General features: G+C 30.7%; 2 protein-coding genes across 2 annotated transcripts in view; one reads left to right on the forward strand and one right to left on the reverse strand.

Annotated features, from left to right (window-relative positions):
- The window catches only part of LOC114347909 (periodic tryptophan protein 2 homolog), a 34521-nt gene extending 11731 nt beyond the window's left edge, over nt 1-22790 (reverse strand). The window contains exons 1-12 of the mRNA XM_028298564.2: nt 22652-22790; nt 22484-22596; nt 22207-22430; nt 19545-19716; nt 18028-18208; nt 15569-15818; nt 9151-9318; nt 8849-9101; nt 8390-8564; nt 4649-4959; nt 1360-1507; nt 532-853 (exon numbers count right to left, since the gene is read on the reverse strand). Coding sequence (XP_028154365.2) covers nt 532-853; nt 1360-1507; nt 4649-4959; nt 8390-8564; nt 8849-9101; nt 9151-9318; nt 15569-15818; nt 18028-18208; nt 19545-19716; nt 22207-22430; nt 22484-22596; nt 22652-22669 — 2335 coding nt within the window. The 5' untranslated portion in view covers nt 22670-22790. The remainder of the gene's footprint in view (nt 1-531; nt 854-1359; nt 1508-4648; nt 4960-8389; nt 8565-8848; nt 9102-9150; nt 9319-15568; nt 15819-18027; nt 18209-19544; nt 19717-22206; nt 22431-22483; nt 22597-22651) is intronic.
- Nucleotides 22791-22873: 83 nt separating this feature from the next.
- LOC114347933 (prefoldin subunit 2) lies at nt 22874-24807 on the forward strand. Its single transcript, XM_028298583.2, has 2 exons — nt 22874-23109; nt 23748-24807. The coding sequence occupies exons 1-2, from the start codon at nt 22970-22972 to the stop codon at nt 24040-24042; spliced, it is 435 nt and encodes a 144-aa protein (XP_028154384.1). The 5' UTR covers nt 22874-22969; the 3' UTR covers nt 24043-24807.
- The last annotated feature ends 1122 nt before the right edge of the window (nt 24808-25929 follow it).

A 25929-nucleotide genomic window follows, 5' to 3' on the forward strand; every position in this document is an offset into this window, starting at 1 on the left:
TGCAGAATCTATTTAAAAAAAATTAATGTGTTGTTTTTCCGTCTGAACATTTTTCCAATATTCTTTAATCCGGCCCTGGATTATTTACAATTTTAAATAAATGACTTGATTCTACATCTTAAATAATATTTGCGTGCAAAATATAAAATAAATATACAGTGTGGTTAAAAAGTTATGAACCAAATAATAAAATGGCAAAATAGATAAAACACCCAGTATCTTTGTTATTAATGAAGTAAGACCCATTAAGTATGGTATTTTTGAGACCGCCTAAGTGTCCTCTTTCTACGGTTAACGTATGTTACTTTCCCAATGAAACACCCTATATATGAAATAACAACATAAATGGTGATAGACGACAGTTCTTAAGATAGCCAACTTAAACAATGACGTCATTAGTGCTGCGATCAAATAAAATATAGATTGCAATAATTAATCCTAGTCTTTGCTGAATGATAAATGTAACAAAAAATGAAATATGACAAGTAACGATTTTTGATTTGGATTTAGTTATGAAAATCATGAATTTACCACTTCCATATTCCTCTTCTTTGATAGCTTCCCTTATAGCCTCTGGTGTGATACCTATTTGTAAATCCCAAGGATCGAATACATAGGAATTATTTAAAGCATACAATAACAACCCCTCCGTTGTGGCAGCTGCCCAAGTTTGACCAGTTGGGGAGAACTGCAGAGAGAATACTCGTACTTCTGGTTTAATACTTCTGGCAGCCATGTCGCCTTTACGAACACCGGGGAGTTTTAAGCTGACGTTTCCTCCTTCCCTTTCTTCTCTTTCTTCTACTAAGGCTATGTTGTCGAATTCTGTTAGTTTTCTTCTATTTATGAAGTCCTAAAAAACGAGTATTTTTAAATGAAATTACGTGAGATACATAGTTATTTTATAGTGAATCGATGTAGGTATTCTTTTTCTCATGATCATCTTTCAGTGCGTCACAGTTTTTCGATTTCTCTCTAACGCATTAAATTGTATGTGACAGAAAAAAAGGCACGTCTTTGAATACTTTGGTAATTATTCTAGTTCGGTGATTATTCTAGTTGTCGATAGATGGCGCCATAATCAAAAAAGAATTATTTATTAAATAAAATAATAATATTATCAATATAATCTGTACAATTTATAAGACTATACAAATGAAAGAAAATACCATTTTATAAATGCAATAGACACAATTGATTTGGTTTTATTCCAAATTGAAAATAAAATTTGACAACTGTCAGATTTAACAAAAATGTCACGTTAGAATAAATGTCATAAATGTGTATTATCACGGACTTACCTTTTTTTCTATAATTTGTGACGCACTGAAAAATGTTCATGAAAAGGAGAATACTTACATCAACTGCATCTAATGACCTATTCTGTGTGATTTCGAATTTTTTTACGATCAGTCCTTCCGAGACACTATAGATACAAACATTCTTAGATTGTCCGCCAGCTATCAAGGATTCTCCATCTGCAGACCAGCACAAACTCGTGAAAGACCTGTGAGATGCAAAAAATAACATGGTAAGTATAATCATTATACATCAAGATGAGACTATATTAGAATCAAGAAAAACACAAAGATTTGACCACAATCAAGTATCTAAAAATAGAACAAAAATAGAAGAATGCAAAATGGGAACAGGCCACGGAAATTAAGGCGAGAATGGAACGAGCTAGAGCAACATTTAACAATATGAAAAAGCTCCTCATGAGCAAGGATTTGTCTCTTCCCTTGAAACTACGTCTAGTTCTAGTTAAATGCTACATTTTTTCGATCTTAGTATATGGTGTGGAGGCCTGGACACTGACAGAGATGCTCATGAAAAACCTAGAAGCATTCGAAATGCGGGTATACATGCATTGTTTGTATATCCTGGACCGAACATGTCACCAACATAGAGATAATCCACAAAATAGGAGAAGAGAAAGAAATCGTGAGCACGATTAAACAAAGAAAACTTGAATATCTAGGCCACATATTGAGACACGATAAATACCGTCTACTGCAATTGATTATCCAGGGGAAAATAGACAGTAAGCGGGGACCAGGCAGGAGAAGATACTCGTGGCTCCAAAATCTAAGAAAGTGGTTCGGGCTCACGTCGATCGTAATATTCAGAAGTGCCGTAAGCAAGATCAGAATTGCCATGTTAATAGCCAACGTTCGCAATGGACAAGGCACTTGAAGAAGAAGAAGAACACCTAAGAAAAAGACATCAAAAAAGATATTTATGTAAATACCTCCAAACACGTCTAAACTGAATATTATTTAACTCAAAAGACTATGGCTGCCACTGCAAATCTAAACTAGAAGTCAAAAAATAAGGAATGCACGTAATTTTCCCCTTGTTGCCATATTCTAAATTTGAGAAAATATATAGGGAATAATCAGATTTTTTTGACATGCCATTCCTATAGGGCTTTTCATCGATTGTCATTTGTTTCGAGCTTCTGTCATGTGTCACTTAATATTAATATATCTACGTCATACCTCTTTGGTTTGCATCATTGGTACATACCAATAACGTACGACGTAGATAAATTAATTTTATGTGACACATGACAGAAGCTCGAAACAAATGACTGTGAATGAAAAGCCCTATTACAACCCTATTACGGCGAGCATTTTATTGGCTAGAAGTAGTGACGTATATAGATGACGTCATTATTATATTTGGCCAGATGATAAATGGTAACTGACGGCTGTCATAATATTGGAGGTTATATCGCTGGTACCTATGATTAATGTGATGCCTAATACATTTCCAGTGAAAATAATAACTCTTTGATAAGTATTGGCGATTACAATTTTTTTATGCGTGTCTGCGAAGATTATAACTCCCAAAATATTTATAATGAAAAGATTTAGTTCATAATAGATGCCGACGAAAACAATTATTTCCTTTTCTGTTTCTGTTTCTGCCGACGAAAACAATTATTTCTGAGAACTTTTTACTAATTATAATTTTCGTGGACCCACAAACAGAAAAGATGTTTTTTGCCGATACTCATCAAAAAATAAATTTTTTCGTTAACACTTTATTAGGGATTGTAATTTTCACAATCATATAATCGAAAATAATATTTTTCGCGGCGTTCATTGAAAGTTCTACTCTTAACGGCATTTTTCGGAGTTATACTTTTCGTAGGCGGCGGCGATATAATGTCAAATTATTATTTTCAAATTATATTTTATTTAATTAGTTTATATTTTAACAACAGTTTATTTTTTCACCAACTTCACTTTCCCTGCCCTATCCTTGATTGGTCTTGTTGTATGGTAGGTTTAATTAGGCGTTAATTTTAAGAAATGTTGCTGGCTACATTGGGCACAGCTCACAAAGGCCATAAAAGAAGAAGAAGAAAAATAAGCAAAAAAACATCTTATATAACCTTATTTAGGTCTTTGTTTCACACTCTTAAAGACAAAGAGAAACAGTGTAGGCTGTAGCAGCTTTGGTTAATAAATATACTGAATTCGCTCTATCGAGATTCACTTTGACACTGACGTTAGTAATTTCTTTTTTGGGAAGTTCAGTTGTCAGAATTGACTAGAAATTACTACATAACCAACGCATCTGCTCATAGCCAATATTATTAATAGTAAACAGACATAAAAATAACATAAACCTTACGCCAATCAATAATTATTTATTTACACCATTATAATGTATTGATAACAAATGAGAAAATTATTTATTGTACAAAATAAAAATATTTTGTAGAAATAAACTCCACAAAATTTTATGAGATTATTAGACACTCCCACTATTTCTAATAAGTCTTCTTTTTTTAATGAAAGATTAAGTTGATTTTAGCAGTTAATAGTGTGAGGTAGGAATTTTTGTGTTGTATGTTTCCTATTCCGAATGTGTCAAAGTGAATCTCGGTAGAGCGAATTCAGTATATGTGTTTTTTATTTGGCAACAGCGCTGTCCTGTCAAACTTGACGGTAGCGAAAAAACTAATATATGAGGAAAAATTTGTTCGCCGGTGGGTTATGATGTCATTAAATCTATGACGTGCATTCCTAATTGTTTGACTTCTATAGTCCGTCTCACCTTAACTTTACAGTATAGGGAACATTGGATTTTATCAAAAAGAATTTGTAATCGAACATTAGAGAAATTAAATTAAAACTGTTTTAGAAAGGCAATCTACAATTTTTGGGTTCATATGCGTTTAGTTTATTTGATATACTATAGTTATTACGCATATGAATCCTAAAACTGTAGATTGCCTAAAACAGTTTTAATTTAATCTCTCTAATGTTCGATTACAAATTCTTTTTGATAAAATCGGCTTCAACGCGCTAAAAACTCTCATAAGGACTGCATTGCCTAGGGGACCGTTCAAGTATTAGGTAACGCAGGTTGGGGGGGGGGGGGTCAAAAATCTTCAAAAACTGCGTTACGCAATAGTTAAACTTCCATAAGAGTGCGTTACGTGGGGGGGGGGGGGGGTAAAAATCTTCAAAAATCGCGTTACGTAATACTTGAACGCTCCCTAGGTTCCTTATACTGTAAAGTCAAGGTGAGACGTACTATAGTTTACCTTATTACTTAATTTTACGTCAAATTAATTCATGGCATTTATAACTATTCCTAGTATAATCACAGCAAATTAAAAATCACTCACTTGGCTTTTAACGTTTGTTTTGCAGTCACTAAATCAGTCTCTGCTATTCCGCTGCCCAAATCATTACGTCCTTCAATTAAAGAAACTTGTGTGGAAGTCTTGACATTGAAAACTGTTATCTGTCCATTTAGTGTGGCCACCGCTACTTCTTGGCCGTCTGGCTTGAAAGCAGTACATATTCCATCTGCTGTCAATTCGATGGTTTCGTGAGCAGAGCCTTTCTCGATGGCGTCCCATATTTTCATAGTTTTGTCCCACGAGACAGACACCAACACGGTGCTTGTGAGGGTCGGACTGAAGACTAAACTCGACTAAAAAGAAATATCCACATACAATGTGTACAAAAGTAATGGGACTTGCAAAAATATTTTGATATATTTATCAAAAAAGTTGAACAAAAAAGTGAATAAATCAAGTTATTTATATAGGGTGGAAAACACTTACAGAATAAAATTATTTCTGTCCGTGTTTTAAAATTTTTTATGTATATAGTGAAACAAATAGAAGTGATATTTTAAAATTATAAACAATTTTTTGACTTATAAACAAAGGAGAATATCTCGAGAAATATTAAATTAAATTAAATCATGAAAACGGTATTGGAAAAAAGCGGCAGTACGCTTCTTTTAAAAGAAACAACGTTTAATTTTGATGAGTGGTTCCTGAGATACAACCGGTCAAAGTTGACCGGCATTTACGGCAAAGATATAAACAATAGGATCATAATTTTCGAACCATTACCTTTTTATTTTTGTACTCTTTTGTCCCTAATCTATTGTTGTTTATTTGGGTTTATATGACTGCGGACACTAAATCCATTCGCCAATTTTACTATTTTTTATTTTATTAGTCATTTTTTCGTATCTTATCCTAAAACTAATACTAATATTAATCTCTAATAAACAATTCTACTAATAAATAATTAATTTTGTATTTTTTTTAATAATTTTTTATATTATATATTTTTTTTATTTATTTTTTCTAAATGATGTTCTCAGAGTTTCACAGCAAAAACTGCAACATTCTTCTTTTCTTCTTTAGCCCTCTACTTCATTCGAAAGCTTTTTACTATGGACTGTCCAAGTTCGACATTCATTTTTTTTTATTATATATTTTTGAAGTTATACTTCTTTACCGGCGATAGAGGGTGATTTTTTTATATGTTAAAACCTATCAGCCTGACGCATGCGCATTATAGCTTTGTTCTGATTGGATGTTCAAATGGCATGTCAAAAATTATCCGATATGGCAGCTGTGGTTTGGAGGTAAAGGTAAAGGTAAACAAATGTATAATATATTAGTTTTATTGTTGTGAGGACAGAAACAAAAAAGTTTATAATATTGTAGTGACTTTTAAATAGTTTTTAAAAGCAACAGGTACGTAATAATTGTTAATGTATCATGGGTATAAATCTACCTATTTGATCTGCCAAAATACATAGTATGTAATACTTTTATTTATATAATTTGATTACCATCAAAATTTCTATCAATATTCACCTAATATATTGTTTTTTTACTCTATGTTTTGTTGTATTTTTTCAATTCTAAATCATTTCAATTCAAAATTAAAATAATTTGATCAATTTTCAAAATATCAAAATATCACAAGTTTAATCCGTTTAGTTAGTCGATCTTCGTAAATAATGACACATAGTGTCCGTGGCTAAGCGGAGAAGGCGAATGAATTCCAATACCAACCGCTCTTATCAGCGCTGGTTCGAGTCCCAATAGAAACTTTCTTTTTTGTTTTTTTTAATACATTTTATGATTGTAAGTATATTTATTATATAATTGTATTTTCAGAAAATACGTATTTAGTTAAAAAAATTTTCGACAATTAATGTTCAGACATCATTTGTGGCTTGTTTAATGTGTTTGTGTGTGTTTTATTCTTTTATTATTTTAATTTTTGGCACTGTTCTAATAAACATGTTTGAGAAGTAGTAAGTATAAATTAGTTTAATATTTAAACAAAATATAAATAAAAAGTATATTAATTTCGTTTAAATCATATAATAGAAGTATAACTTCTTACGTGCGTACAAAGTACACACACATTCTTTTTTTCTATTATTTTTTTATATATTTTTTATATATTTTTTTATATTTTTTTTTATTTTTTTTCTTTTATTTTTTTTTCTTTTTTTATTTATATTTTTTTTCCCGCGTTTTTAGCCAATTCATCTACCATTTCATTTCCAGTTATTCCACAGTGGCTTTTAACCCATGCTAACTTAACAGACTTTCCTTGTTGCTGAAGTTCTTTAATTTTATTTATTATATATAATTCAATGTAGTTCACTTTTGATTTAGCATTTACAGCACCAATTTTACTTAGAGAACTTTTACTGTCACTATAAATTATAAACTTTGAATGATTTATATTAGATAAATATTTTAGTATTTCCATTATCGCTATTAACTCAGCTGTGTATATACTCATAATAGAATTTAGTTTGAACATTTTGCTAATTTTATTACTGCTATCCCAATAGGCACACCCCACACCTTCAATATTTTTTGATGCATCTGTATATATCATACAACAGTCTTTGAACATTTGTGAACTGTCGGAGATAAACACTAATTTTCTTAAAGATAGATAAACCCTAATCTATTATAACAAAACAAAAGCAAGTTTGACATTTAATAATGCGTTAGTTAGATGGCTCTACTCGAGTTACTTGGGAACAAAAAAAGAATGAAGAAAATTGCTCCATGGGAAGCCGAGAAAATTCATTTTTTAACGTACACCGAATTTTTTATTGGAATTTTGCTATTTTTGGCAATTTTTACTCGTAATCTCGATAGTTTTTATTATAATAATGTTATGAGTATTTTAAAGATATGAAAACTGGTGTGGAGAAAGAGGACAAAAATAAAAGGTGATGGTTTGAAAATTATGATCCTATTATTTATATCTTTGCCGTAAATGCCGGTCAACTTTGACCGGTTTTATCTCAGGAACCACTATTCACAATTAAACGTTTTTTCTTTTAAAAGATGCGTCCTGTCGCTTTTTTTCCAATACCGTTTTCATTATTTAATTTAATTTAATATTTCTCGAGACATTCTATTTGTCTATAAGCCAAAAAATTGTTTATAATTTTAAAATATTCCTGAGGCCGCTTAAATAGTCCAATTTCAATTCTGTAAAGTACATTAGATAGGTACAGTGTCTTTTTATACAAAAATCATAGGTATTCTTATGTATAATAGTTATTCTGGTTATTATGGCGATCGTAAATTTTTAATTAACAATTCAATTGTTGCCAAACTGTTCATTGAATTTCCATCGGCTTCTGGGATTATAATTTATACGAAAAGAGCTTTTTTGCATTATCAAGTTATTTAATTATTGATAAACAATTACTTATCTAAAATTTTAGTTGAAAATTAAAGATTTTGTTGGAAAAAATTTTCGTCGAAGTAAATCTGGAAAAACACGTCTCTTGACAGAATTTAATTACGGTGAATTTGTATTTGGGTGTTTTTGGTGTAAAGTTAAAATCTTTGGAGTTACAAAGCAAAAATTGAAAAAATCACGATTTTCGGGAGCCATTTTGTTTATAAAAAAAAGAAGCACACTATTTGCGGACTTTGCATACCTATATTATTAATATATACAATCATAAGATTCGATTCCAGTAATAAAATTGCTGGTAAATAACTTTTCCCAAAAATGGCCCATTCTCCTATAATCTGCCCAGATTATATATGGATTAGACAGATACTTACAACTGGTCCTTCATGTCCTGCCAATATTTCCAATAATCTACCGGTTTTAACTGACCACAGATATATCTCAAAGACGTCCTGTCCTCCTGCTGCTACAAATTCTCCGCTACTATCAACTGCTACACAGGCAAACTGTACTGGTCTGGTTGAAGTGAATGTTCTAAAGTTTCGATATCTGCAAAACAAAATAATACCAAATTACACGATAATTATAATATAGTGCTGTTTATTTACTTTATCCGTTACCAAAAGACCCTTGGCAATGTTAGACATGAATTACTGGAAAGCCAGAAAGTTTTCCAAAGAGTTATAGGAATCGAAGTCTGCTCTGTCAGTAAATTATATTGTTTCATACTTGATAATGGATTTTATAAAGAGTAAACATCTATGACTATTAATCCTTAATCTTAACTTAAGGTTTCTAATCTAGGAAAAGCACCTTTTCAAAATGCACCTTACCTGATAATATCAAAAGCTCTAACTGTACTATCCAAAGATGATGAGACCAAAAATTTCTTATTTCCACTAAAAGCCACACACGTAACAGCATTAGAATGTTCACTGAATGTGACAAAGCAAAATCCAGAATGGATGTTCCACAACTTAATTTTACCGTCTTCACCACCTGTAGCTAACAATTGGCCATCAGTGGAGTAAGTCACGCAAGACATATTGTTCGAGTGACCTTGTTGCTTCATTACGTAGGTTTCACCTAAAATATAAGAATTTAGCTACAAATAATCAAATATTGAGTAACTTACTTTGCCATTCCCATACTAGTAACTGGCCTAAACCACTGCATCCCAATGCTATCCAATCTCCTGTATTATTCAAGGAAATTGAACTGATCTTCTGTTCCGATATACTGAGAGAATGGATCAGATTAACTTCGGGCATTTCATGGATAAAGAAGGCCCCTGTAGAATAACCTACAAATGTGCAATTCTTTTAGTCTAAAGTAATATTAATGTAAAGTGCAAAATATATCATCGATATACTACAGTCCTCTCTCTCTCTCTATAACGATATGCAAGGGACCGGGAATTTTCATCGTTATACGGAGAGGTCGTTATACAAAGAGAGAGAGAGAGAGAGAGAGAGAGAGAGAGAGAGAGAGAGAGAGAGAGAGAGAGACAAAATTCGTTATTGTAATAATAATAATACTGTACTAAATATCCTATTTTAATTTAAACTTTTAATTATACTAAAGTACTTCAACCCAGAGTACTTAACGCTTTTTCGAAAACATGTTGACTGTTCACAGACTGAGGTACACCGAAACTGGAAGTGAGAAGTCGTCAATAGATGACAACATCTGTGTGAAAATAGTAAGGCACACCGCCCGAACGATAAAAGCGTGTTACTCAACTTTCTGCACACTGGATTGAAATTTGAACCACCAAATTTCTGCTAAATTTTGCACAGTGGTCCACAAAATTAATCACTTACTAATGTATTTTTATCAAGTTACACCTACGCAAGAGTTTGTTACATATTCCCTCTGTTTCTATTAAGTATTATCTTTAATTGGTAAAATTCGCACATGGTTATCAGTTGTTTCTTGAAAAATGAGGTCATACACTATTGTATTAAATAGTGTGTTGTTAATGCCTTCTGGTTCTAATTAATTAAAAAGACTAAACACGTCTTACTATACATTATATTTTATTTACTGGTATCCAATATCTAAACAATAACATTAATGATTCATAGCGCCTCGCCTTACTACATACTAACTTCTAATAATTATTTGTATATCTATATCCATACTGATTGCTCAGCGTGTTTTTATACCTATCTGAACCATAACAAATATAGTTCAAGTTCACTCGTAATAAACATGTGATACAAACTATAAGCTATTGTTTTTATGTATGTTCAATACCCTAAAGGTTAATAACATCATATTTAAATTATGATTTATACAGAGGGTTCATAATATACCACATCTCCGCCGTTTTAAAAAAAGAAAGTCCTAAGAAGAGAAGAAGAATATCTGACGGTATATTCCTCTTTCCCTTTTACAAAATGTTTATGGTTACCTAATACTATTTTCAAAAATTAAATTCCCTAACTATGCTAACTAACCGTAACATGGTACGTTTCAGAGTTTTTTTTTAATCCTAAAAATTGTTTATTATTATCACTAATTCACTTTCTGTTCCGTCTTGCTTTTTAGTCTTTTCTCCATTCACAAAACAGTGTCCACATAAAAACAGTGACTAAACCTATCGGGATTTTTAATATAGTCTTTTAGTGCCTATAAGCATCTCATATAAGCGGGGGAATACTCTAATCTACCTAAATAATTATAAAAATCTCGTATCTAGCTAAAAGTCCTAAGCTAAGCTAATATTACTCGAATCAGTTAATAAAAATGTAACCTTTACTTTATTAATAATTCATATTTTAGTCTTCTTTTGCTTTATTTATATACTCCTTACTAACTTTAAAATAATGTTACCTATAATAAAAATGTAATCTCTCTAAACATTTCTAATATTTCTCTAAACTTCTAATAACTCTTTTGTAGCTATAATAAAGATTTAATCTCTGTTGCTGAATGTCTAAAAATTTCACTTTTTGTGTCCCTTTGCTTACTATCTACTAACACTATTGTAAGATATTGTCTATCCTTAATTCAAATACTTCCATTTTCCGCGAAAATTTAACCTGAATTCATTATCTACATTTAAAAATAAGTTATTTATAGTTTACGTTACTTTAGAGAAAAAAAAATTTACAACTTTAATTCTTAACCACAATTCAATGATTAGCTACTTATTTGATTAGTATATTATTCTTAATTCTGCTTGTTTATTTTGACATTTCTTACAAATTTTATGTCTCTTCTCTCATTTTTCCCACATATTTTAATAAAATTCTCTTTTTTCCTTTCTTTTCTTCTTGTCTGGTACTACAACTCATATAATTCATTTTTCTTCATATAATAGCACTTCTACAGTGTACATAATTCATCTTCATATACATATTTCATATAACAATCATATATCATTTATCTCATATATCATTTCATATAACATCATAATCATCACTTCATATACTAGCTCCGATACCTTCGTTTTACCTTAATAAAAGAGGTTTCACTCGGATGTCTTAGTTCTCCGCCAATATTAACCCGAATTTTCGCCCTGATCTGTACGCATCATTAAGGTGGTATAGTTAACTCAAAACACGAAATAGGTATTTTATGCGGTTCAAATTCTTCTAAAAATATCACAACCTCAATCCCTTGCTTTGAGGCCGTTGTTTATTCACGAATAATCATGAATAAAATAGGTACCCTTCAAAACACAGAGTGGGTCTCTAATAAGCGTTCAAGCTTCTATAAATCATTAGTACCTTCCTAATTTGACAAGAGCAGTGGGTTTCTTATTGTCTCTAGTTGCCTCATAATATTTAGCTTATAATATTGTTAGTTCTTCTTCTTATCTATATAGTCCTCCAGATTCTTTATCTCGACTCTTCAGGTCGGTTCGTTAAAAATATATCTCTTGCTTATAGCAATGTTTGTCTTAAAGCTCTTATATCAACGTATGTCATCACTAATCATTATTCATTAAAAAAATCATTTATATATCATTTATCACACAAAATTATTAATTCAGGTTCATATCATACAAAATTTAACACAAAATCGATGAAAATGTATCTATATAATCAATAAATATCAATAATAAAAACAAAATGGCTAATAAAAATTCAATAATAGTATACATATTCGATACAAATTCAATTCAAAATTCAAAAACAGCCTATGCAAAAGTTAGATAAAAATATTCAAAATCAGTGCAAATCTCAAAATTCGATAGAATTTTTTTTGGAAAAAATTCGATATTCCATACATTATTTAAAAATAACCGTACTAAAAATCGAAATCGGATAGAGATTTTTCAAATAAATTCAATAAAGATTCAAAATTCAATAAAAATTCAAGAATAGCATATATAATAAACTTCGATAAAAATATTCAATTCAAAAATCACTTCATGTTTCAAAATTCATAGATATTCTTAAAAAAAAAATCGATACTTTATAAATTATTCAAAAATCAGAAAAGATAAATATTTAATGTTCAATAATAATATAAAAACGAGGGAAGCATTTTCCATAAAGATAGACGAAATTTCTTACTTACATTTTAACACTTGTGTCTTTTTTTCTGGGTTTCCTGTCCATCTTCGTCCTGGTCCATCTTCGCCGTCTCCGTTTCCAATTTGTTGCCGCCATCTCTGCTCCTTTCAGAAGACCTCCTCTAATCTGCAGGATCAGCCATGTAATAAATAGTGTGTTGTTAATGCCTTCTGGTTCTAATTAATTAAAAAGACTAAACACGTCTTACTATACATTATATTTTATTCACTGGTATCCAATATCTAAACAATAACATTAATGATTCATAGCGCCTCGCCTTACTACATACTAACTTCTAATAATTATTTGTATATCTATATCCATACTGATTGCTCAGCGTGTTTTTATACCTATCTGAACCATAACAAATATAGTTCAAGTTCACTCGTAATAAACATGTGATACAAACTATAAGCTATTGTTTTTATGTATGTTCAATACCCTAAAGGTTAATAACATCATATTTAAATTATGATTTATACAGAGGGTTCATGGTTCATAATATACCACACTATGACTATTGAAGGCTGAAAAGTGATACTATAAAGAGAGAACAATATCGGTATAGAAAAAGAATTAATACATTGTCCTTATGATGAACCAAGTAAGGTTTAGTATTTTCATCGTTATAAAGAGAGACTACCGTATAATAATCAAACATATCTATGAAAATGCAACATCAAGTGTTAGGCCTCATAAAGGCACTAAAAAATATCTTATTGAAAGGTGTTTGACAAAGGAGATTGCTTCATATAGATATATGGACCGCAAAATAGTTATTACTAAAAGTAATCAAAACTGCGAACTCTATTACATAAGGTGCAGAATCAGTAACCCTGACAAACAGCCAATAAGATACGAAGCTTCAACAATATGGACCAAACCTTTGTAAAGCATTACATTACATTGTGATATTGTGAAGCATTACATTACATTACATATTATGGAATTGAACAATAGGTATATAGAAAATTATCGAGTAAAACACAGAGAGAAGATGCCTTTAGAAATAGTATACATCCTCCAACAATACGGACCAAACATTTGTGAAGCATTAGATTACATTGTGGAACATTACATTACACAATTTGGAATTGAACAATAGATAAATCAAGAGAACTATTAAGTGAAACACAGAGAGAAGATGCCTTTATAAACAGTATTCCAACTCCAACAGTATGGACCAAACATTTGTGAAGCATGCTCCAAAACTGGATACAAATTGCACAATATCTAGATATTCAAGATTTACTGAATGAGGACGCTTACATCCAACAGTAGACAAATTTCTAAGCTAAATGGTGATGATGATGTTGATAGCAAAAAATAAATCAAAAACCCACATTTATAATACAGTAGAAGAAGTTTATACCACAATATTGTCTGCAAATTGATTTTTCCTAATGAAAAAATAGCTTAAGGGGATGGGTACGTAGTTTCTGCTCCAATGCTATTCAAATGTGATTCATTTTTTTTTTCGAATCCTGAGAAAACTAATAAGTATTTTTGAAAAATATAAACGCAGAATGAAAGATTACGTTATTGCCGAGGGCCGAAAGTCCCTGAGAACTTCTATAATGTTTATTTTAATAAGTTACAGGGGTGAAAAACTAAGAGAAAATTTAATGTGATTTTTAATTTCAAATATCTCATTCAAAATAAACTTTTTATTTATTCTAAGGGACTTTCGGCCCTCGGTAATAATTTATTCTTTCATTCTGCGTTTAAATGTTTCAAAAATATTTATTGGTTTTTTCAGGATTCGAAAAAAAATGAACACAATGTCGGTGGTAATATTTTCCAAATCTATCTTTGTCATACAACGCACTCAGTCGAATAGAATATTGTCAGCATATTGTGAGTCAGACAGTGACAATTTTAAATATTTGACATGGCATCAGGAATATTTTGAGTTTTCGACTAAATAATATTGATAGTGTATTTGATAAATAATTGATTAAAGTTATTTATTGTTTATTATTTATGGAAGATCCAAGCAGAGAATACATCAGGATATACATATTCAGTGATCCAAGTATTTTGTTGTTAAAGATGTTCAAAATTGTAAGCGTTTCATAGTAACAATATATTATTAAAAAATCACTTTATCAGTTTTCCTCTTTTCTCGATTGATTATTAGTTTTTGTTGTACAGTAGATAAATTATTACAATCACTGAATACATAGTTAGTGAAAAAATTATCACATTAACTAAATTAATAATTAAGGCAATTAATTATACAAGTAACAGCTATCCAAGAACATTCAAAAGCCATCTTTAAAGTTAATGATGACATTGTCAAGTAAAGTTTACATATTCATATCATCCATACCAGAGAGAATTTTACTACACGTAATTTGCCGTGTAAAGATGGAAAAGTAGGGTTAGCCGTAAAATATTTGCGAATTATGTACCGATGGCCTTAATAAGTTTAATAGGTCTGGATCCCGCGTATGAAAAAAAAAAGTTGATTAATAGCAAGCTGAAAATTTGTTAATAGCTTAAGGGTGTCTAGTCGGATAAACTTTGATATATGGGAACACTGGAACAGGGGCAGTTTTAATTGTGGAACAGGTTAAAAATTTGGAACGGTCACACCACGAAAACGGCACATGTATTTTGTCCGACAGAACAGACTTAAACTCTGCGAACAGAGATTAAACTCTCATGCAAAAATCAGACTGCTATTTATCACCTGTCATAATTCCTGTCATTTGACATATTCTACATGTTCCACTCATTAAAACGCCCATTTGGTGATAAATAGTAGACTGATCTATGTTCGAAGAGTTTAAGTCTGTTCTGTCGGACAAAATAAATGTGCCGTTTTCGTGGTGTGACCGTTCCAAATTTTTAACCTGTTCCACAATTAAAACTGCCCCTGTTCCAGTGTTCCCATATATCAAAGTTTATCCGACTAGACACCCTTAAACTATTAACAAATTTTCAGCTTGCTATTAATCAACTTTTTTTTCATACGCGGGATCCAGACCTATAATTACAAAATGAGATAAAATCAGTTACCTGTAACAAAAATTTTAGTTTTCTTATGATATGCAGCAGAGGTCAGAATGGCATCTCTGTTCTCTTTCCTAACTTCATCAGCTAGATAGTGCCTGGCCAATCGTTTATAGAAGAGCTTATTGGCTTCTTTTTCTTTCGGCTCTTCTTCATTTACATTAATGTCTCTTATTGCTTTTGTTATTTCCTCTTCTGTCCTCTCCAGACTTTTTGTTACGTCAACATCATCTTCGTCTGAATCACCAGACATTTTCTACGCAAATAATTATAAGTTAAATATAAAAGTAGAATACAATACAAATTTTGTGTCAAATTATTCAAATAGACCAGGGCGCATCTGTAAAAATATTAGTACATTTGGACGTTGAGAGGTGACTTAAATTTTTTTGCAGAAATTGCTTGAAAATAATTCATATATTAATATTTGAGTTATCCTCCCTCTCAAAAAGGTCCGGAACATTGTTTAAATAATCAAAATGTCAAAAAATGAAGGAAAAATTCGATTTTTTTCTTGGTTTTTTGATTATAACTTTAAAAGTATTCATTTCCAAGAAAAGTTGTATTTACATAAAAGTTACGTAATTAAATTTCCTACAATATAGAATTGGTGAAATATTTAAAAAATAGTCACTCTTGTTGCAAAATAGCAATAATTGCCAAAAAACCATACAAAAACAAGTATTCGCATTTTACGTTTTTCAACCATTTATGCTACACTTAGGACCGTCATATTTCACCCAGGAAAACTATATAATACAGTAAAACAATACTGTAAATTTCATTAAGATCGGTTCAATAGATTTTGCAAAATAAATTTTGCAATCCAGCTTTCGCAAAAAAGATTCATGTTTTCAAAATGGTACAGGACTGAAAATAAAGCAGATAGCAAGTTGAAATTTTTTTGCGTATAGAACTGTACTGTACCTTTCATTTGCAATTTGTAAAATTAAAATCAATTAACTACCTCGGCGTCAGGATTTTTTTTAAATAAACATTAATTATTGGTGCTGTGCACAGGACAGCGGATAGTTTGCTCTGATTGGGCATTCCAATGACCTTTGATAATGATTGATACATTTTAATTTTTATTACATTTCGATATAAATAAATAAATTTGTTTATTGCAAAATAAAAACACATACTCTATCCTTTGAAATAACACTTTTTTTAGCAAAAACTTTCTTTGTTCATATATTTTAACTTAGAGAATAAAAGTTTATTATTTTTATACATATGCAATTGTTTAAACAATATTTCACAAACAATAATAAAATTAGTTTGATTTTTGTGGAGTTAAAATATTAAAATACAACAAAATATAGAGTAAGAAAATAATATATTAGATAAAGATTGAAAGAAATTTTGGTGGAAACCAACTTGTGTGAATCCAACACCGCTGTCCTGCGCGTAGCACCAATAATTAATGTTTATTTAAAAAAATTCCTGACGCCGTGGTAGTTAATCAATTTTAATTTTACAAATTGCAAATGAAAGGTACAGTACACTTCTATACGCAAAAAAAATTTCAACTTGCCAGCTACTTTATTTTCAGTCCTGTAACATTTTGAAAAATTGAATTTTTTTTTGCGAAAGCTGGATTTCAAAATTTATTTTGCAAAATCTATTGAACCGATCTTAATGAAATTTACAGTATTACTTTAATGTATCATAAAGTTTTTCTGGGTGAAATATGAATTTCCTAAGTGTAGCATAAATGGTTGAAAAACGTAAAATGCGAATACTTGTTTTTGTATGGTTTTTTCGCAATTATTGCTATTTTGCAACAAGGGTGACTATTTTTTAAATTTTTAACTAATTCTATATTATAGCAAATTTAGTTACGCAACTTTTATGTTAGTACATCTTTTCTCGGAAATGAATACTTTTAAAGTTATAATAAAAAACGAAGAAAAAAATCGAATTTTTCCTTCATTTTTTGACATTTTAATTATTTAAACAATGTTCCGGACCTTTCTGAGAGGGAAGATAACTCAAATATTATTATTTGAGTTATTTTTAAGCAATTTCTGCAAAAAAATTTGAGTCACCTCTCAACGTCCATCTCAAAACAGATGGGCCCTGGACTAAAAATGGAATATTTGAAACTCAAAATGTTTTTGGTACTATCCAGACCAGTATCAGTGAAATCTGAAACCTACATAATTTCACTTAATATTTAATATAAAATGGTAAATTCCTGACTATTACAAACACAAGAGGCTTGTTTCCAAAAAGAATACATCAGACAAATTATTATACTTCAAAATCAGAAAAAATAAATAAATGGTTGGTAAACACCAACAAATATAAGCGCTATCAAGAAAACCAATGATTCAATGTATGATTCCAGGAATGCTCAATCCGAATTGAGATCTTACGTTGTTTTTTGTATTTAATTTTGAACAAATAGGAAACACTTTCGAAACAATAGATACTTGAGGATATTGTGAATATCTACATACCTTCTTTTTTACTGGAACTTCTTCTTGTGCAACCAGATCATTTGGATCTATACTACATTCCCAAACACATGTTTGGCCATTCCTACTTATTGTGGTAATGTCATAACTATTTTCTTCAAAAAAACAACCAACTATGCCCTCTGTGTGATTTCCAAGTGAACATATCCTAAAATTGGCCCACCTAAAAGAATAGATTGAAAAGTTTATTACTTAGAATCATCATTAGAATTTCAATTAGCAAATGTTAATCAAAATCTGATATGAGATAATAATAAAAAGAGATATGTTTGATCCATTAATACATTGAGTATCACATGAGACATGATAATTAATACCGGGGCTGTTCGGTTCTAATGAAATTGAAAAAACAGCATCAGAATCTCTCGTTATGATAAAAGATGTATAAGAATGATAATATTTTTATCACATACATAAGTTTTTGAGTGAACAAGTCTAATTTAAATGCCTAAGAATGACAAAGGCAATAATAGTAATAGTCTGTCCATAGTGCCCATATGATTAAAAATGTTATTAAATTGTTACCAATATATGCATAGTACAATTGCAGACAAATATAAATCTTACCACTGACACACATATCAAAAATAAATAACGTCTCAAGGAAGCTATGTACATTTTCCATAAGTACTTAGAAAAGAAAGAAGACTTATGAGCTTTCATAGACTATACCTCCTTTTTAAAATATGAAGAGTAATTCAAATTTAACACACTGTAATGCTTGTTTGTAATTGGTCCAACCTCAGGCAAGTTTACTTCACTAATGAATGGTTTCACCAAAGATGAATAGCAGTTTATTCGATGACTAAAGTTAGTCGACCAATAAAACTGACACATCTTTGTTTCACCAATGTCAAGTAAGACTTATTTTATTTATTTATCAAATCAATATTTACTCTTTGCATAAATTTACAAAATATTTAAATGTCTATAACAAAGAAAATTTGTCAGTTTAACTTCAAGTTTTCAAAATTGTATTGAAACAGAATAAAAATATAATAGACTAATAAATTTTATTCGCCGAATATCCATTCACTGATTTATTTGTTGTTGGTGAAACCGGCCCTTAATTATGAAATTTTGTCATTACTGACATTTATGAAATTTTGACACTATTAACGTATATTAGGACAACACTATTTTGACCTAAGTTATGATGTATTAGTGTTATCAGTCTTATAAGTTATCCGATACTGATTACTGGATTACAGTACAAGGCTGACATGGTCAACCAAAACAGAAGATGTATCTGGTGATTTTTCTACATTATTGGGTATGAATATATCTTTTGAATTTACTCCTCCTAGTTTAAAAACAGGGAATAGACTAGCATAAAGTCAAGCTTAATAAAAAAAAAGCTCTGCCTGAACAATCTGATCTAATATAAACTATAAAATGGTTGGAGTTTAGTCTAAGTATAGTATTGTTACTCCAAATTAAAAAAAAAAATGATAACCATCTTCAACAAAATATAAAGATCTCTACCATTGTTGTCTTACTTGTCTAGTGGGTAGAGTTTAGTACTCATATCCTTGGAACCTACAGCTAAAATTCTTGAATCAAAGGACCAGTCAAGGCAAGTTGTTTCATCATATGCTCCATGGAAAACTCTCTCCATGTAAAAAGCATTGTAATCCCCAGAAGAGGGGCCTGGAGCTTTAAAAACAAAAACTAAAAAGAAATAATAAATTAGGAATGTGACTTTAACCATAATCAACATTTAAAATTGTACACTTAAGCCAGTGGCGTAGCTAGCCCCACAAGGGCCCGCATTAAAGATTGTCGTTTAGCCCCTTTCCACGACTGATATGAGTTATTGCTAAAATAATGTTCAACAAAAAACCTTGTATTGAACAAAATATTTATTACATGTATTTATAAAGTAAGCAATATTATTACAAATACAAATGCTCCTGCGAGCCGATAAGATGTTACCCAAACAATAGGGAACTTGCATAAAATTTTAAATTCAAAAAAATGTTATAAATCACAACAGAACATAATTTAAAACATGTATCAAATATTAAAGTTTTGTTTGGCTTTCGTTTGGCCCCTAAAGATGATTAAAAATTCAAATTAAAACAGGTGGCCCAAAACGCGTCCTGACGTCATTCTTTTAAATTATGTTTACATTCTTCCAAAAAAGTAAACAGAATTTAAAATTAGACATTATAAACGTCAGTAGAAAATACAGTTATGTAATCTCACAAGTGTTTTTGATCATTTGAACTATTTTAAATGTCATTTAATAGTGTCAGTGTCAAAACGAATGCCAAACCTAATAGGGAACTTGCACATTTTTTTTATTGCATAATACTATTCAGTTTCCTTTAAAAATAAGATTTCCAAAATTTCACGCCTTAAAACCTCATAATAACAAGTACAAATTTAAAATCTATATATATTTTTTTTGTTTTCTGGCCTTGGTTTAGAGAACCTTTAGTCAATTTAAAATGGTTCAAACGATCAAAAACACTTGTGAGGTTACATAACTGTATTTTCTACTGACGTTTATAATGTCTAATTTTAAATTCTGTTTACTTTTTTGGAAGAATGTCAACATAATTTAAACGAATGACGTCACGACACGTTTTGGGCCACCTGTTTTAATTTGAATTTTTAATCATCTTTAGGGGCCAAACGAGAGCCAAACAAAACTTTTTAATCTTTGATACATGTTTTAAATTATGTTCTGTTGTGATTTATAACATTTTTTTCGAATTTAAAATTTTATGCAAGTTCCCTATTTAAAAATGTAACTTTTCTAGCTTTCTGTCCGGAAGAATTATTTATTAACTCCTTTGTGCCGGACCGTTATATGGCAAGTCACACCTATATACAGATACAACTAATTAAAGGTGGGTTTCTCCACCTCTAGATTTGAATATGAACATTCGGATTGAACAAAAAATACCTTAAATATGATGCAGATGTCTGCACTGCTGTATATTATGGCGAATGCAAACTCATGATATATCTGTGTGAATGTCACAGTATGACAGTCAAGAATGATGCACACGGGTGCATCACTGTATTGAAGGGGTTAAAGCTTTCATAGCTGAGAAAGATTTATATTTCTATAGATTTCCGGTCTGTAAAGAGAATAAAGACAAATCTGATAGTTGTTCATGTCCCACAGAAATCCTGGGGTAGTTTTTAATCAATTTTTATTTTGAAAAACTTCTTTCAGCTATGGTAGTAGTTACCAGAAGGGTTAAAAACAGAAAACATGCTATTATTACCTCCAGAAAACTGGATGCAAGTATATTTTAGTATTGATAATTTTGTATGTTCTTTAATACATTGAACTTTCTGAATTTCAGTTTGGAGACAGATTTTTAAACCAAGTAACTGTTCATAAAGATCAAATAAATGAAATGTCTATATTGTATTTAGCAGTCTGTTTCATATTTAGCAGTCAGTCTTTCAACTTGCTTTTTTATAATTTCATTTGGAAATGGTAAAAGTTTCTCAGGTTGTAATAATTCAAATATATTACTCAAATCACAGAGAAGTTGAGAATCAATATATTTAAACATCAACAATACAAAAAACTCTTAACATCGAAGTAAAAAACTCCTTAGTAGTAGGTATAATAATATATATTGATCCTGAACTATGATTCCGGATCTGAAATCCTCTCATTTTCTGATAACACATCAATCGATTTCTTACTTTCTGTCTTTTATTTTTAGAAATACTAGTTACCCCCAAATTTTTTGCTCGGCTTTTAGACTTGTTTATCAAATCATGAAATTAATTTTGACTTCTTGTATTTGTGTATTGGAATTAAGCATCTTACAAAAGCGGCCAACAATATTATTGCTGTTGTAAAACCTTAAGAATGGGTGCGTTCGGACGACCATAGCGGCTGACTGTCAGCAGAAATCGGCTGAGTGATTGTATCCAGCCGTGATAGGGAAAGCTTAGTAAATCTCTCAGCGGCTGACTTCCAGCTACTGCTGGCTCAGCTGTCCAGCCGCTGTGGTCGTCCGAACGCACCCATTGACTCTACAACCTAATTATGAAATTATGGAATAACTGTTTCAGTTTTTTTAAAGTGAATTGTTATTTTGACATGTGGGGACCCCTGTATGTTTGCGCACCGTATAATTGATACAGCGGTAGCTACGCCCCTGAGTTAAGCTATTATGAACTAACCATTGTTTTCTTTACAAACAGCAAAATGCTTCCCATCTGGACTAAACTTAACAGCTCTGACTTTCCTCTTAAATCTATATTTGTGAATAACTGTTTGTGAAATTAGACTTATCATATGGGCATCTCCCTCCTCGTTTATAGCCAGCAATGTGCATCCATTTGGGCTTATATCTAAAGCTGTATAGTTGTACCTGCTCTCAATTGGTAAAGTTGTTGATTTGTTGCTGAAAAATGTATTTATTAGGAAACAATATGACTAATTACAATAAGACGTTACTTTTTTAAGTCGAATATGGATATTCTATTTCCAACGGGACTAATTACTGAGTTACCATCAGGGGAGAATAACAAATCTCCTTTTCTGTAGACTGTGCCCAACAAGTTTTGAAACTAAAAAAGGTATGTTGTTAATAGACAGCTTTAAATTTTGTTTTGTTCACAATACCTTATAATGAAACTTCATTTTAGGTATCCTAATTAGTATTGTCCTTTTAGTATAAACGTTTTAATAAACAATTTAATTCTCACGAGGTTTTTAAAAACATTTCATGAAAGTTGAGGTTATGACATGACAGTCTTCTTCTTTATTATAAATAACATAACTTCCATACATATTTATTTTCTTTTCATAAGCTAGTTGTAAACATATATAGGCGAAGATCATATCTCATGTTCACTTTTTTGACAGATGACAGTTTCCATTTAGAAGAGGCTAAAAAATAGAAAAATACCAAATTTGTCCAAAAACTTAAAATATCAGAAAATGGCCAGTAATTCCAAAAAGAAATCAGATAAAGGACCCACACCTGAGGAAATCCTAACCGGTTTTCAAAATTTGAGGGCCGAACAGAGGGCTCTATCAGGAAAACTTTCAGAATTTGAGTTAGACTTGAATGAACACAAGTGAGTACCTCATGTACTTTACAAACGGTAAAATATGATCAAATAGATAGAAATGTGCACCGATGTTTGTAAATTGAGATAAATAATTGAGAAAATGCTTTAATAATGTGTTATTTATTATATTTTATTGTGATATTAGCTTCCCATGTAATCGCTTTAACCTAACTTTTTGGGAATATTTTTAAGACAAGGCAATTTTCATAATCTATAAATAAACGCTTCCAAAATTATATAAAAAAAACTCAAAACGCTTATTTCAGTTAACTCAGATTTTAGTACTAAAGCAGAATTCTGTGGATTTTTATCATGATAAGTAGACAGGTGTAGAATGTGAATCATAGATTCTCCCATGTCCACTATTTATGGGTCTGTTTGCTTTATAAATTTTAAAAAGCCCAGATTCTTTTGTTTGAATATATGTCATTAATGCGTCCAGCAGCAAATAATCGTTTATTATTGTGCTTAGTAGACAGTTTTAATTCGCTCAGGGTACACCACAGGCAGTTTTGATGACTCTAAAAAGAAGAAACATATATCAACTGATGGTGGTGGCTCCTGAATCAAATTAAATCTAAACTGTCTTTCCTGCTTCCCAAATTATTTGTGAATGAGTGAATTAACAATTGTTTTGTTTTTAGAATGGTAATCGAAACATTGAAAAATGTAAATGAAGACAGAAAATGTTTTAGACTGATAGGTGGTATACTAACAGAAAGAAAAGTAAAAGATGTACTACCAGTATTGGTAACGAACCAGGAGAAACTTAAAGAATTTATTGAAAAGCTTCAAGAACAAATTACCAAGAAAGGTTCAGAAATTAATGAATATAGGGAAAAACACAATATTAAATTTAGGGGCTTAGAACCTACAAAACAAGACGAACAACCTGTAGCTTCAACAACGGAAGCTAGAGGGAATGTTTTGGTTTCTTAACAATAAAGTAATTACACTTTTTATTGTATATTTATTTTCTGGACTTTCTTGAAGACATATTAACTCTTTATTAGGCCTTTACAATGTTTGTAAGATATATTAACAAGTTTTTAATGTAAACTGTTGTTATTTTTGGTTGAATTAGAAGGCTTGTTCTGTTACTTTCAAATATGAAGTTTTATAAATTGATATTTTTCATCTAAACAAAATAAGTAAGATGTTTGTGTATGCGCAGTATTTTTACCAAAAACTGTCTTTAAATTATCAAGTAACATACTATTACATTATCTATTAGTGGCAAAATCAAAACTGTGAAAATACAGAGTAACCTGGCAAAAAATGACATTTTTTGTTTATTTCTAATACGTATCTTGTATCCAAACTTTATACGCTTTGTATGTAAGTTTATACATATAGTAGACAATTCACTATTTGAAAGTAATGAAAGTGGCAACAGCTTTTTGTATTCTGTTAAAGCATTGTATAAGAATACCTCTTCATTTAAAGATATTGTTCTGATACATCTATCAGCATCACCTTTCAAGAACTATTTTTGTATTTTAACAGTAAATTTGTGTTATAGTATAATTGAATCAAATGAATCTCTTCATAGTTTTCTATGTAAGGTAGTTTTTTTGCTCTATTTTTAAATCCTTGCATTTTACACAATCCTATAGCACACATTTGCTGTCTTGATTACTAATGTTTTATATATTTAAAGTTACAGCTTATTTTCAAGTGTAAAAATTAAACTTGAATGACAAACTTTATTTTTATTCTTACTTCCAACCATTATACAAGTATTATTAAATGGTATGTCAAAATGCTAAATAATGGGATATAAAAGGATAAAATATAATTTCATGATTAAGAAATTTATTAAGAAATCTGAGATCTTCGTATAAATTTCCCCCTGGTCCTCACCTGGGTCCCTAATTCTTTATCTAGTAATGAAGCAATGTCAGCAAAGAGCATTTTTTTACTACAAACAACTTATTTCTTAGTTCACAGCATGGTTTCCTCGCAGGGGGTCTATTGAGACAACTACCTACGATTTTATGAGTCTAAAATGAAAACACTAGATGCTTTTTAGACCTAAGGCTTTCGATAGCCTAGATTCTAGATCATGCTCTTATTACAAAAATTATATCGTTATGGAACACAGGGACCAGCATTAAAATGAATAAAACCATTTCTCACAGATAGATCACAAAAAGTATGATTTAAGAAACGGGGAAGTAAGGTTTAATTTGAACCGATCAACTTAAAATTAGGCATACCACAGGGGCCTTTTCTCTTTTTGGTCTATATAAGTGCCCTTCCAAATGCAGTGGTTAGTGGTTCCTCAAACCTTGTAAATTTCGCTGATGACTCAAATGTGCTGTTCTGGGAAAAAACAGAAACACTCCTCACAGTTGCAGAACAAACTCTGAGCGAGGTTGAACAGTAGTTTAGTGGAAATAGGCTGGTGCTTAATACTGCTGTGCTTAGCGAAAAGGCAGTATCTGAAAAAATTAAATTTTTACTTCTTTCTAACCCAAATGTGCATATCTATCTTATTTGCTTACTAAAAATGACTTAAGTTAAGCCAAAACACATTAAACACACCGCATCTTCTGCTGTATCCTGTGTAAATGTGTATGAGTTCTTAAACAAAAAACGATTTTACTCGAATGTGATGTCTCTGTAGATACATCGTTTTGGCTAAGCACGGCAGAATACTGCCAAGACAGTTTTTGTTTACTTTAGAACCAGCCAGTCACAAGAACAGTTCCCAGATACAGTTAACCTTCTATTACAAAACACAGAACCTGCTATAGTCTGTTTTTAAACCAAGAAGAGTAATTCAAATTTCCCGTGCCGTAAAGCTTGTTTGTAATTGGTCTA

Source organism: Diabrotica virgifera, chromosome 1 (genome assembly GCF_917563875.1).
Source record: "Diabrotica virgifera virgifera chromosome 1, PGI_DIABVI_V3a".
NCBI lineage: Eukaryota > Metazoa > Arthropoda > Insecta > Coleoptera > Chrysomelidae > Diabrotica > Diabrotica virgifera.